Source organism: Medicago truncatula, chromosome 6 (assembly GCF_003473485.1).
Source record: "Medicago truncatula cultivar Jemalong A17 chromosome 6, MtrunA17r5.0-ANR, whole genome shotgun sequence".
NCBI classification, from domain to species: Eukaryota; Viridiplantae; Streptophyta; class Magnoliopsida; order Fabales; family Fabaceae; genus Medicago; species Medicago truncatula.
Genome location: NC_053047.1, coordinates 23,529,988 through 23,545,455, shown reverse-complemented (window position 1 = coordinate 23,545,455; position 15,468 = coordinate 23,529,988). Strand labels below are relative to the sequence as shown.

The 15,468-nt window shown below is 29.2% G+C and overlaps 1 protein-coding gene across 1 annotated transcript; it reads left to right on the top strand.

Annotated features, from left to right (window-relative positions):
- The first annotated feature begins 11,902 nt into the window (after nucleotides 1-11,902).
- LOC25497091 (uncharacterized) lies at nucleotides 11,903-14,958 on the top strand. The gene is made up of 3 exons (XM_013596839.3): nucleotides 11,903-12,106; nucleotides 13,269-13,595; nucleotides 14,548-14,958. The coding sequence occupies exons 1-3, from the start codon at nucleotides 12,049-12,051 to the stop codon at nucleotides 14,739-14,741; spliced, it is 579 nt and encodes a 192-aa protein (XP_013452293.1). The 5' UTR covers nucleotides 11,903-12,048; the 3' UTR covers nucleotides 14,742-14,958.
- The last annotated feature ends 510 nt before the right edge of the window (nucleotides 14,959-15,468 follow it).

Here is a 15,468-nt window from a genome sequence, read left to right as displayed (position 1 = left end):
TCTAAATTTTTCCTCTAATTTTTAGTTTCACTATAAAATTTTGAATCACCATGTGCAACCTTTGTATTTTTTAATAAAATTGTGTTGAAATGGGTATAATATTGTAAAAATCTCTCCACAATTTTTTTTAACGAAACATGAATTAAATATGAATTTTTAACCGTCAGAAATTTACAAATTCATATTTAATTAATGTTTTGTTAAAAAAAAAATAATTTTTTTGGGAGAGAATCTTGTACTATTATAACAAAAAAAAATTGAAAATTTTTATTCAAAAATATGAATTTTACATATGAGTTTACTTAAAATGAGAGACAGAATGTGAAGATAGAAAACTTTTTTAGGACTAAAAGTTAGAGAAATTTTTTATAAAGACTAAAATAAAATGTTGGTATATTTAAAAGAACTAAAAACATATTTAACCCTAAATGAAATATGGCACATGCACATGTCCAATGATCGATTAAATTAAGTAGTTACTTTCTTCCATGATTTGTCAATTTTACTTACTATCGTTATAAATACTTCATGAGTGTTTCTCATATAATAAATCAACTTTTGTGTATGTGCGTTCTATTCTAGATAATGTCATGATAGAGATTCTTATAATATTATGAATTTTCAAGTATATTTTTGTTTAAAAATATGAATTTTATATATGGCTTTATTTAAAATGAAGGAACGAAAGTGAAGATGAAAAACTTTTTGGGACTAAAGTTGAAGAAATTTTTTAGAAGGACTAAAAGAAAAGGTTAGTCTATTTATATTGACCAAAAATATATTTATTCCAAAATTAAATATGGCACATGCACATTTCGAATGATTGAATTAAATAGTTATTTTCTTCCATGATTTGTCAATTTTACTTATTATAGTTATAAAGTACTTCATGAGTGTTTCTTATATAATAAATCAACTTTTGTGCATGTGCGTTCTATTTTAGATAATGTAATGATATAGAAATTTTTATAATATTCTAAATTTTTATGTAAATTATTATTTAAAAATATGAATTCACATATGAGTTTATTTAAAATGAGACAACAAAAGTGAATATGAAAAAAATTTGAGGACTAAAAGTTAAAGAAATATTTTAGAGAAATTAAAACAAAAAATGGTTAATATAGAAGGATCAAAATAAATTTAATCCTAAATTAAATATTGCACATGCACATGTTAAATGATTAGATAAGTACTTATTTTCTTCCATGATTTGTCAAGTTTACTTATCATAGCTATAAAGTACTCATGAGTGTTTTTTATATAATAAAGGGTTAATTATGTTTTAGGTTCTTATAAATAGGCGCGTTTTCAATCTATTTAAATTTTATTAAATTTTTGGTCCCCGACGTTTTTTTCCGTTAGCAAAATAGATCCTCACTATTAATTGTTGCTGATTGAGAAAACGGAAGCACACGTGGATGCCACATCTGACTCTTTTTTGTTGGGTTAAATATGTTTTTAGTCCCTATAAAATTGAGGCATTTTAAGTTTAGTCCTTACTTAATTTTAATAGTTGTTTTAGTCCTTACAAAAATACTATGCATTCAATATTAGTCTCTGCTCAATTCAAATTTCTTTAATTTATTCTTAAACTCTTAAGTTTTTTAACAATTTTTTGTAGACGTGTTAAGAACATTACTAAAAGTTCCGCCGCAAAATTTGATTTATATGTCCATATTTTATTACTTTTATCTTTAACTTTTATTGTTTTCAAAAATTCATATGTAATTCGTTTCAGGTTAAAAAAATTTAAATTTTATTAATTGAACCTTTCATAGTGTTCTAAACTTGTCTCAAAAAATTCATTCAAAAATTTAAGAGTTTAAGGATAATTAAACAAACTTTGTTTTAGTAGGGACTAAAAAATCCTACTATAAAACTAGTTATGATAGTATTTTCATCATGAAAAGATATTTTTGACTAATAATTATTCCAAAAAAAAACTTTTTACAGGACTAAAAATGAAAAACTTTTCATCATGAGGGAATGAAAGTGAAAATGAAAAACTTTTTGAAAACTAAAAATTGAAAAAAAAAATATTTAAAGGGACTAAAATCAAATATTCTACATATTACAAGGACCAAATCCAATATGAATCAATTTTACAAGGACTAAAAATATGTGTTTCTCCCTCTTAAATTAAAATTTGTTTAATTGTACTTAAACTTTTATATTTTTAAATAATTTTTAACAGACATGTTAAGAACATTATAATAATTTCTTTCATAAAAAATAAGAATTTTTTAACATGTAATGAATTAAATATAATTTTTTTTAAACGCCAAAAATTCAAAATAAACCTAACGAAAATTTGGACTTAAAAATATAATTTTAATCTAACTTATTGCAGAGGAACGTCTAATACTATTTTAAACAAGTATGTAAAAAAATCATTAAAAAAATTAAAATTTTAAGCATAATTAAACAACATTTAATTTAACAGGGACTAAAAACACTAACGGAAAATTTTGTAGAGACTAAAAAGTGTGATTTTATTTTTATAGGGACTAAAAACAAAACTACAGATAAAAAACTATATGTTTTCTATTGTTAACAGGATTTTTTTTAATAATGCAATCTCATCTTTTACGTGTGGGATGCCATACATAGAGCAAAACTATGTATTAATTAGTCCATTATTGTAATTTGGCAAAGAATAAAATCGAACGTGAGATTTTGAGATGAGGACACTACAAGGTCTCAAAACAACAAAATTAGAACAACACAATTAAGTTTATTGTTAAAAGGATTAAATTTAATAATTATTAAAAGAAGATGTAATTTATGGATAAAATTTATGTGCATTTAAGTGTTTTTCATATGTTTCTTAATTAAAAATAGGGTTAATTAAGTTTTTGAATATCTGCAGTTTCGTTTTTAGTCCCTATAAAAATAAATCACATTTTTTAGTCCCTACACAATTTTTCGTTAGTGCTTTTAGTCCCTATAAAAAATTTTGTCAGCATTTTTAGTCCCTATAAAAAAATTCCATCAACATTTTTGGTCCCTAAAATGCTTAAGGAAAATGTCACAGGGACTAAAAAGTGTGATTTTATTTTGTAGGGACTAAAAACAAAACTGTGAATATTTATAGGGACTAAAAACTTAATTAACCCTTAAAAATATAATTTTTTTATTTTTTAACTAATTTGAAAATAATCATTAAATTTTAGTCAAGAACCATACAAAAAGCACCTTAGAAAATGAACTTCAGATTTGTCTTTAAATTAATCGAATCAAATCATGTCAAATAGATATTTGCAATAATATTTTAGGAACTCATTTGAAAAAGTGCCATCATAAAGTTATTTTATTGAATAAATGTGTGTAAGTTTTTACACCATCAATGTATACAAATTATAATGAACAAAAAATTAAAATTATAAAAGATGGTTTATATTCAATTTTTTTCATTATTTAAAAAAAATAAGTTTAAAATCATTATAAGAGATACGTGAGGATAGCTGTTTCTTACGAACAATGCATGTAAATCCGGAGGATATATCAAAAAACAATCAGTATTTCTTTTGCAGAAAATTCCTCCGGGAAAGATGAATTTACCTTGGGATTTTCCTTCCAAAACTGGATCCATAGGAAATCAACCTCTAGGTACAAAATCCGCAGCAAAATTGTCAGGAATTCCTACGGATATTTTTCTGTGGGAAAATCCACCTAAATTCACTAATTACTGTGCTCATTTCAATGTCTCAAATTCTATTATCTTTGATGTCAATTTCGATGGTTTAATTTGACTAAAAAAAATCTAGAAAAAAAAGTAATATAAACTTCTCCTTTTTTAAGAAGAAATTACATATTTTTTGTAATACAATGTCATATTTTAGAAGAAATTGCATTGTCCGTTCCCACACTATGACAGTCAATATCCTCTTTTGATTTCCTAACAATGCCAAGAATGATACTTGATTTTCAGCCACCCTCCTTCGTAGGTTAAAATTATTATAAAAAAACAAAACATAAAATACCAACAATAGAGATTGCAAATTCATGAACACGGCTCAAATTATAGTGACAGATTCTTTTTCCATCCTACAAGCTTCTCACGCGTCCTATACAGTTCGGGTTTTTGAATCCGAACTACATAAAAACCCCATAAAACCTTTTAAAATAGGGTAAATACCTCTTTTCGTCCCTGTAATATTAGCGAATTTCGGTTTTAGTCCTGTAAAAAAAAAGGTAATTTTAGATTCTTCCACTTTTGGTCCCTCCTTTCATCAAGGCAACAGAATCTGCATAAATTATGTCCCTGTAATTTCAGATCCTTTCCACTTTTGGTCCCTGTAATTTTTAGATTCCTCCACTTTTGGTCCCTGTAATTTTTAGATTCCTCCACTTTTGGTCCCTCATTTTACGTGTCATGTATGCAGATTCTGCTTACGTGGTGGAATGAGGGACCAAAAGTGGAAGAATATGAAATTACAGGGACAAAATCTAAATCTTTTTCTTACAGGGACTAAAACCGAAATTCGCTAATATTATAGGGACGAAAAGAGGTATTTACCCTTAAAAATATGTTGAAATGCTTTAAATTTTAGAATCAGAATAGGATGCACTAGAAGCTCATATAATGAAAAAAGTAATGGTGAATTATACTAGTACACACTAAAAAGTCCTTTTAGTATTTCGAAGTTATCCTAATACTTAATTTAACCAAGATTTATATCTTTCAAACATAAATAACCGAGAGTTATATCTTTGAAAGATAAATAACCAAGAGTTATTGGAAATATAAAAAAATCCTTCAATGAGTATCCTTAAAACACAACTTCAATGAGTTAATTATGTAATATAATGGCTTAATTGATATGTCGTCCCTTAACTTAATTTTTTTATTTAAATTGGTTCTATAACTATTAACATTTTCAATCTGGTCCTTTATCTGTACTTCAGTCTATCAATTTGGTACTATTTCGTTAATTTTGATTCTCTCAAAAAGGAGACCGTCAGATAAATGATGTCTATCAGATCTTACAGTATATCAACAACACTTAATTTATTTTATTTTACTTCATCTTCTCCTATCATCTTCATCTTTATACAACATTCATCAATCTTATCTTCATAAAAAAACATAATTTTTTTTCTTTCAAAAATCCATCATTTCAAATTCAACAAAAACCACATAATCAAACCCTTAAATCATCTGACTTACAATCAAAACTAACACCATTTGTCAAATCCAACACCTTCATCGAGCTGTGAAGGGTTCTTCTCTGTCATTCATACAATTTTTCTTATAAAGCTAATCACGATGATCAAATCTCTTCTGAGTATGAACAAAAACTTTCTCTACGCACTGTTGTTTCTTCTTCTTCTACCAAACAACGTTACTGCTTCAATCCATCACTACTCCAACCAACCCTTCCATCTCAAATGAGATTTACTTTGCTGTGACCCATTCCTCTCTAAGACCCAAAATTGCAATATGGTTTTGTTAATTTACTGAAACCATAATAAAGAGTAGAAGTTAATTAGCGATTTTGATGTTGAGATTGATCTTTCTTCAAATGGTTGTAAATGGAGGGGTTAGTTAGTTGAATTGAATGTGAACAACTTGTTGGAACAAAATGTGTTTTACAATAAACCTTAATGAGTTTTGATGATAACAAGGTATTAAAAATTGTCAATTGGTTATTGCTAATATTTGTTCAAGTGCACAGGACCATAGGCAAAGTTATTCAATTTCAATAGGTCTTGGAAGAACAATAGAGAGCAAAGGAATCTAAAGCATCTGAAGAAAACTGCGTCTGAAGCTATGAAGTGCTTCTGAAGTGATGATGTCATCAGAAACAGAAGGTCATCAGAAGCAAAAGTTCATCAGAAGCAAGATTTCATCAGAAGCTATATCATCACCAGAAGCTACAGTGGATCAGAAGATTCAATCTGAAATCTCAAAAGAGCTGATTCTTTATGTTAACCTCGTCTAAGAGAGCGAAGGATCAAAAGGAAAGTGTCAACGTTCGTTTGAAAAGCACTGGGTGCTTTTACCTCATTGAAGAGTTGACAAAGTACAAGTGTACAACCACTACCTCCACGACCCTGAGTGTGTCCTCGCTACAAGACAAGATAACAGCTCTGCCTGCAGAATTGTTCCTTCAAGATATGAATGAATTTGAAGTTGATCCTTTATAGGACTACACCCAAATCAGACAAAAGATTACTGGTGGATGATCAAAGGAACTCAATGACTCTTTGGACGTGCTAAAAATCTCAACGTCTCTCTACTCACCTCTATATAAAGGAGTGAAGACTTGATGATACTATGAGGACTGAACTTTTGATGCCACTGTACAAACTGTGGGGGTGTTGCTCACTACACTTTTGATGCTATAATGTTAACTTCACCAGGAAAGTCATTCTCATGACTTCACTATAGATTTTTCCTTTTTAAATTACTAGTATTACATTTTTGGCCCCATTCAGAACAAAATCTTAGGTGATAAATTTGATAAATGGGTGTTAGTTTTGATTATGAGTTTAATGATAGTGATGTTATTAATTCTAGATTTAAAGGTTTGATTATGTGGTTTTTGTTGAAGTTGAAATGATGAATTTTTTGAGAAAAAAAATTGGCTTTTTTACAAAGAATATGAAGATTGATGAATATTGTATGAAGATGAAGATGAATATTGATGGATGTTGTATGAAAATGAAGATCAGAGAAGAAGATGATGTAAAGTAAAATAAATTATGTGTTGTTGATATACCGTAAGATCTGATAGTCCTCCTTTATCCAATAGGCTCCTTTTTGAAAGAATCAAAATTAACGAAATAGTACCAAATTGATAGACCGAAACACAGATAAAGGACCAGATTGAAAATTTTAATAGTTATAGGACCAATTTAAATAACAGAATTAATCTAAGGGATCCGCAGATCAATTAAGCCTCATATTTTTGAATAAAATTTTGCAGAAGAATTCATAATATTTAAGAACTTCTTCAGAAAAAATTAGAATTTTTTAACAAAACATGAATTTAATATGAATTTATATATTTTTAACGGTTATAATTCATATTTAATTTGTATTTTGTTAAAAAATTCTAAATTTTTTGGGAATTTTTTTACAATATTCTACACATTTCTGCACAATATCATTAAAAAAAATATAAAAATTAACTTAAAAATAGGGACCAAAAGTAGTGATTGAAAATTTTATAGGGACTAAAACGAAAAGATATTTATAGGGACCAAGAACATATTTAACCCAAAATATGAATTCTACATATGTGTTTATTTTAAAGGAGGGACCAAAAGTGAAGATGGAAAATTTTTGAGGGACTAAAAATTGAAGAAATTTTTTAGAGGTACTAAAACGAAAAGTTAACATATTTATACGGACCAAAAACATATTTAACCTAAAATTAAACTTGTTAAGGAAAATCACAAAACATTTCTTAGTTGATGCTTTAAAGATAACAAACTTAACTAATTGAACATAAGATCAATTGAAAAGAGGCTTTCGGTCCCGGTTGATGGTGATTCACGTCGTTTAGGTTTCTGTCACCATTGACTGATCATATTAAAAAGAGGCTTTCAATGTGAAAAAGTATAAATCTGTCATTAGGGGTTCACTTGGTTCTTCTGAATTTTTCTTGTCTTCTATACCAGTCTACTTACTATCCTTCTTCAAGCCTCACATATGTATAATCTCGTTGATGTATAGGGATACAATTTGATTGGATATGGAGAATGGATGACTGGTGTTAGGAGGATTATGAAATTTAATTTCGCATTGTTAGAAAAATGGAGTTGGAGGATATATGTGGGTCAAGGGAGTTTATGGTACAAGGTGTTGGGGCAAGGTATGAGTTTGAAGGTGGTCATATTAAGGAAGGTGGGAGGTTGCATTCAATTTGGCGGTAACATATGATGGATATCCGTAGTGAAGACGAGTTGGAAGTGGGTACTTGGTTTGATGGTAATTTGGAAATGGTGGTTGTCGATGGGGCCAAAACGCTTTTTTGGCTGGATGCGATGTTGGAGGTGGGACCACTGTGTGATAAGTTTAGACGTCTTTTTGAGTTAGCACATAATCATTTGTTGTTAGCTACGGATAAGTATTATGTAGGTTGGTGGTATGGGGAGAGACTTGGAAATGGTGGTGACGGCTATTAGCTTGGGAATAAAGGTAGGAGAGTGTTGTGAGATGTTAAATAACACATTTTCGCAGTTAGGTAGACAAAGATTATATGGTAAGTGGTGTTTATCATATGCTCCCTAAGATTGAGTCAGCTGTTCGGGAGGTAACTAATAATTTAATCTAGAACAAATTAGTTTCTTTAAAAGTTTATTTTCTTGCTTGAAACTTATTGCATAATTGTTTACCTACAAAGGTAAATATGGCTTGGCAAGGTATTTTTAAAGCTAATGTTACTTTGTGTGTGAGCGGCAGCATGTCGACATAAAGTTTTGATCATCTATTTCTAGGTTTCAATATACCTGTTACACTTGTCTAATCATATTCTTCAATTTGGTAATCTATGAGGTGTTTCCAAAACTATTCGATCTTCATTACATTTGATTTGGTTAGCATGTGTTTGGACTTTTTGGAAGGGAAGAAATAGTTATATTTTTCAGGATAAGGCAAAATCAATATCTCACCTGTTTGACAAATTCTAATGTTTATAATATTTGTGGTTAAAGGCAAAAAGTCCAAATTTAACTTTTGATCTTCATATTTGGTGGCTTAATCCAATGTTGTGTATGAGTTTTGGCACTTAACTTTCAAGTTTTTCTTTTTGTTTGGTATTTTAGATGGTTATTATGGTCCTCTAATGAACTTTTTCACTCTTCAATCCTATCCTTGCACTACTTGTACTAGGAAAAACTCTTCTTTAATTAATATATTTTATTTTCCCTTATTAATATATATATATATATATCAAAGTGATTCTAATATGTTTTGTTTTCGGACATATTTCTTTAAGTATTCTTTAGAATAGGAAATTACAAAAATGCACAAAATAAAAAATAAACCCAAAGAAACATGGATATCAACATAAGGATGTGGTAAGAAGGACTTTATATTTATATAAAGGACCTCAGATTTATATCAAAAATGTCTCATCAACACATCAGGTTAAAGATAAGATTGATCAAGGAAATAAGATCTAAGAGGCAATGTCAGAATCACAATGAACCACGTTTATATCAGAAATGTCTCATCAACACGTCAGGTTAAAGATATGATTCTCATGAACTACAATGTCCTAAGATTGAACATCCGAAACACTTTAGTTTTCATACTAGTGAGATCATAATAACAAGTCAGAATCACTTCAGATCAAGTTTAAAGAAGGCATCTGTTCAAAGTTCAGATGTAATCTCATCCCTTAATCCAAGATCAAAATTTTGATATCACAATTAAAATTAAGAGCACTTCAGTTGCAGATCAGATAGATCAGATAGCAACTCACAAGCACATAAGTTGAGCCTCCGAAGATCATAATGGAGATTAGAATGGACTTTAGAATGGAAAATCCAGGAAACACAAAAAAGAAAGACGAAGCCAAATGTGTCCTAGAAGATTGGATTGATACATCAGAATATATGAATTAAAAAAAAGAAAGTACCATAACTACTTTTTGGAAGAAACTTGGTCACTAATATAAAGCACAAAAGACAAAATAACGACTAGTTTTTTAAAATGGTTAATTTTTTTTAGATTTGTTAATTTATCTTTCTCATACTTTTTATTACGGACAACTTTGTAAAATAACTTATAATATTTATTTGGCTTATTCAATCATCTAGTCCCTTAACTTAATTGATTATATTAATTTGATCCCTTAACTATAATTTGTATCAATTTGGTCCCCTATATTTTGATCCGTTATTAGTTTTAGTTCTTTCTGTTAGTTTCTCTAAAAAAACGTTAACTTATGTAGCAATTTGGTCCCCTATATTTCGCTCTATTACTAGTTTTAGTTCTTTCTGTTAACGATTTTTTTTAGAGAAACTAACAAAAAGGACTAAAACTAGTAACAAAGCAAACATAGGGGACCAAAATGGTACAAATTATAGCTAGGGACCAAATTGAGACAATCAATAAAGTTAAGGGACCATGTGATTGAATAAGCCTATTTATTTCTCATACAAAATTAATTATATATATTTTTAATATGTGTGACATGTCCAAAATGTCATATATAATTTGAGACGAATATGATTTATGCTTGTTTCATTGAAGAAATCAAATTAGCGACCTATTTAAATTAACGTCAAGGTGGATCAAAGTTAATATTTTAAAAGGAACACACTTCAATGTCTAAAGTGTTGAAATTTGGGGCCTAATTCATCCTTACAAAACCGGTGTAAGGATGAGTTAGGCCCCCAATTTCAACATGGTATCAGAGCTTGTCGAATTCAAGGGCTGCCTAAACCTATTCACGCACCAAGCCTAAAGAGTGCTGGGCGTGAGGGGGGTGTATTGGGAAAAACCCAAATCCCACATCAGATAGACAAGACTCTTGAGAATAATTTATAAAGAGGAGGCAATCCTCATCTTACAAGCCGGTTTTGTAAGGATGAATTAGCCCCCAATTTTAACATAAGTCAATACCATCAACAAGAAGAGACGTATCGACCCCATGATTGACTTGAATTTTGTTCATTCATATTATTTTCATTGCGTATGTTATACTGCCCAAAACGTTGAACCCTCTCGATACGGTATTGACGCAATAGAAGGAGCCATATCAATACTATTTTGTTTTCTACCAAACTTTATTTTTTAAGAAAGAATTGTATATATAGTGTCACAATTGTCTATCAATCTATCCTCCACTGATAGCGGTAATTGACTATAGTTGACTAGTAAAATATCACACCCAACCCTCATAGACTTGTGAAACGGTCCAAAACCATGCATCACATGATGGCAATGTTGATTTCATATAAGCTAACAAGCTTTTATTCTGTAACAATAATTAACGTGAACCAGTTTTCCATTCTTTCTTTCAGAAAGTCTTAGCACTGTTGACAAAAATATAAAATTATTATGTCCAACATTATAATTGGGGTTCAAACCTTAACATCTCTACTTTATAAGTTGGTTTAAATATGCAAACCGTTTCTGTAATTTGAGCGCATTTTAATTTTCGTCCCTGTAAAAAAAAAAATTAATTACATTCCTGTAAAAAAAAATTTTTTGTAAAAATATGTCTGACCCCACTTCATTGGTGATTTGGCAAGGTTTTGGGCCACGTGGCAGTTACTGACTGTGCAACTTATGCCACGTGGCGCTCTGTGCAGTGACGGTTTGCATATTTAAGCCTTATAAGTTTTCATTTGACACTAGTTGAATGAATTTATAGTAAGTGCAAAGTTAATTACTAATTTTCTTGCATTTTGTTAGAGATGTCAAATTTAAAGAGTCGTTAAATTTTTATTTGTCTCTAATTTTTATCGTTATTTCAACTTTTTTCGATATGAAAGTAAGATAGCTAAATATACAATCGAATCTAAAGTCTGGCTATACATTTTATCTTGAAAATATAAAATGTTACTTTTGATCAAGTAATTATTACAAAACTTTTTTATAAAAACTTACTTGATTTGAATATTTAACCAATACTCTTGAGATACTGATTAACATTCTCCTTGAACCTATTCGTGGGTTGATATGGAATTATTGCATTGCAATTATTACATTGAGAGATTAATATTTGATATATTTGTGAAAAAAATATTAAAGAGAAAATTAATCTAATGCAATTTTTTTTCTTTTATAATCGAGTCTAAATGTTGTAGTACCATTATTTTTTTCTACCCTATTTTATGACTTCATTGAAAACTCAACTAACTAATAAATATTATTCCTTTTCTTTTTTGAAAACGTGTCAAAATTTCCGGTCTAGAAACTCACTATAAATACACTCCGTAACTAAAGCTATAATGCATCCCAACAATATATTCCTCCTATTACCATAAACTTGGCATAGTCAATTATACCAATTTTCAAAGGTGTTTAGGCCATTCCCAACGACACCTTCTTGTGCTTGAGCTATAGCCCTTAACATTAGCATGAGAAATTTGGTAATAGTTGCCTTTGTATTTTTTGTTGCAGTGGAAGGAACTCTAGGTAAGTGATCTCTCAAAACCCATCATGGTCTTAAACTTCATTTCTCAAGTTTATAAATTCATATTTCATAAAATAAGATAATTTTAGCCATTCATGTTAACCTCAATTAGTTCAGTTATAATAATTGTTCGATTGACATACAAGTTGTTAGACTTTCTGTATGAAATTCTACTCTTGCTATGTTATGCATAAACTCTATTGCATGAAATTTCGTCCTATCGTACACTGCTAGAAAAAGCAAAATTAGCGATGCAAATTAGTGACGGAAAAAATGAAATTTCTCACAAATTCCATGGTCGCAAAATTTAGTGACGGAATTAGAGTGGGATTTCACGTTTTCCCTTACAAAATTTCTCTCACTAATTTTTGTTTTTTTAGTAGTGGTACATGGAGGTGTGTGTCTCAAAATTAAATACTTTCATATTAAAAATAAATAAATTCAATTATCTTTAGTAAAGTTTTGAATTGAAATGCTGGAAATAGAAAATTGTTAAACAAAGGAAGAGTTTTGAATTTTGATAGTTTTGATGGTGATTTTCACCTTATTTGACTTGAATTAATTCATAGAAGTTGAGAATGACTTCTAGATAACTAAACTTGAAGAAGAGAAATGTAGCAATAAATTATATATCCTCTCTTTTTAACATAGAAAAATTGAATTAGCAAAAGCATAAAATCTGTCTCTAATTCTCTCATTAAGTTTAGTGACGAAAAGTCAAATATGAATTTATATTTTTATCTTTAATTGTTGATGTTAATTAATTCATCCGATCACATTTATAAGTAGCTTTGTTGTTTTCAGACTCATTGAAAAACTTATGTATTTGGACTATAATATAGTCTATATACATCGTTATTCTTAGTAAAATTGAATAAACAAAATTGATTTATAAATGTGACTCAGGAAGTTTTATTTTTTAGTATATAATCCCTCCGGTCACTATTATAAGTAAAAGTTGACTTTTTAGGTTCATTCAATAAATTGATGTATGTGGTTCACATATAGACTACATACATCATTTGTTAAATGAATCTAAAAAGTGATTTTTTTCTTATAATAGTAACCAGAGTATATCTTAAGATAAAAAAAAAAATCAAATATTTCTAAAATAATGGTTTTGTTCATATAGATCTGTAATATGTGGTGAAATTAATATTGCAGGAGGCATAGAATGTGAGAATTTGAACCAAGACACATGCGCATTTGCAGTGTCATATGCAGGAAAACGTTGTGTTCTTGAGAAGCATGTTAAGAGAAATGGTGAAGAAAAATATACATGTAGAACATCAGAGATTGAAGCTGATAAATTAAAGGACCATATTGAAAGTGACCAATGTATTAAGTCTTGTGGTTTGGACAGAAAATCCTTTGGAATATCATCTGATTCTCTTCTTGAATCTAGTTTCACAAAAAACCTTTGTTCTCCTCAGTGTTACAAAAGTTGTCCCAACATTGTTGATCTCTACTTCAACCTTGCTGCTGGTGAAGGTACACATATATTGAACAATATTAATAAGAGTTTTATTTTTATACATCTTTCTAAAATTAATTTATTGTATATACCATTGCTGTCAAAATCCCGACTTAAATCCTAAAATCCAGAATTTTGCATCTTTATTCACCTTCAACGACTCAAATCCATAGCAGAATCCCAAAACTGACAAAATCTAAAATCCAGCATTTTGCAACTTTATTCACCTTCAATGACTCAAATCCATAGCAGAATCCTAAAACTAACAAAATCTAAAATCCAGCATTTTGCAACTTTATTCACCTTCAACGACTGAAACCCATAGCATAATCCCAAAAATGACAAAATCCTAGTAAAATTGCTTCAAAATCACACAAAATCGTGAAATCCATACAAAATTTTATAATTTTAAAGAATTTTGAAGGATTTTATCCATTTTTTTAGTCATTTATGTACAAGTATTTTGTGAACTTTAAACTGGATCATTTTTTTTTGGTAAGAAACTGGATCATTTACGACAATATACAATTTATAACATATATTTAACGTTATTTTTATTTATTTTTGACACAATATTTAACATTATTTTTGTTTGTAGTCATTTATGTATATGTATTTTGTGGACTTTATACTGAGTTATTTAGCACTATATACGATTTATAACATATATTTATCATTATTTTTGATTTGGTAGAATCCATCAATTTTGATTGCGATTTTACGAATTTCGATTTTGCTCCTCCCATTCGACGTGAAACAAAATCTTGATTTTTTTTTTTGAGTAAAAAATCTCGATATTATCAACCTTGGTATATACCATCATTATTTTCATGAATTATAATTTTACATATTTTAATTGTTAAATAAGATCAAAGCCTTTAAATTAATTTGAATCAAATGATGCTTAAATTTCTCAATCTTGATTTGCATTACTAAAAACATATTGAATTTTCTTTTAATTATGTATAGGTGTGTTTCTTCCCAAGTTGTGTGAGGCTCAAGGTGCTAATGCTCGTCGAGAAATGGCTGAGATCAAAAGCTCTGGAATTGCTGCACCAGGACCATTGCATTCTGGAAAATTCGTAGCTACATCACCAGAATCCTCTGAAGCCATGAAACTCACAGTTGAACCTCCAGTTGCACCAACAATCCCACCATACTAAGTAGTAGAGCTTTTGCAAAACAAAGAAATAAATTATGATAAATATATTTAATGTTTAATAAGTTATATTATGTCCAGTTTATTTATAATAAGGAAGTTGATCACAAATAATATATAGGGTTTTGGAATGTATTAGTAATATATTTTGTTGTCCACTCAAAATAATGTGTGTAACTGTTGTATGAGAGGATTTAAATAAATGAATAATTGAAGTATAATAGCTGAATAATTGAAGTACAATAGCGACTTCAATTTTAAATAATTGGTATGATGTTATTTTTTTGAACAAATCAAAATGGAATATATTGCTCAAAAGAAAGGTGATTCACCCCGCACAAGGTGTGCTAAAGTGAGAAAACACCCAACGTCTGTTACAAACAAAAAGCACCTAGTAACGATGCCAAAACAAGAAAGACCAAAAAGTTGAAAGCTAAAAAAGATTACATGATACCCATACAAAACCGTGGATATCGCCACCAATCATGAAAACCGAACGGAAAACTAGCCACATTGGACGAAAGCCAAAGGAAAAAAAACAGCTTCACTCTTTCAACAATGGTAAGAGGATCGCTAACCAAATTGTTGAAGACACAATTATTTCTCTCCTTCCAGATTGCCCAAACACAAGCCAACCAAATAATCTTCAAATAATCGTGAGAAGCACGCGTCATACCTGCCATCTGACTAAACTGAAAAAAGTGTTGTGTTACCGAACCCTGAAAAACACA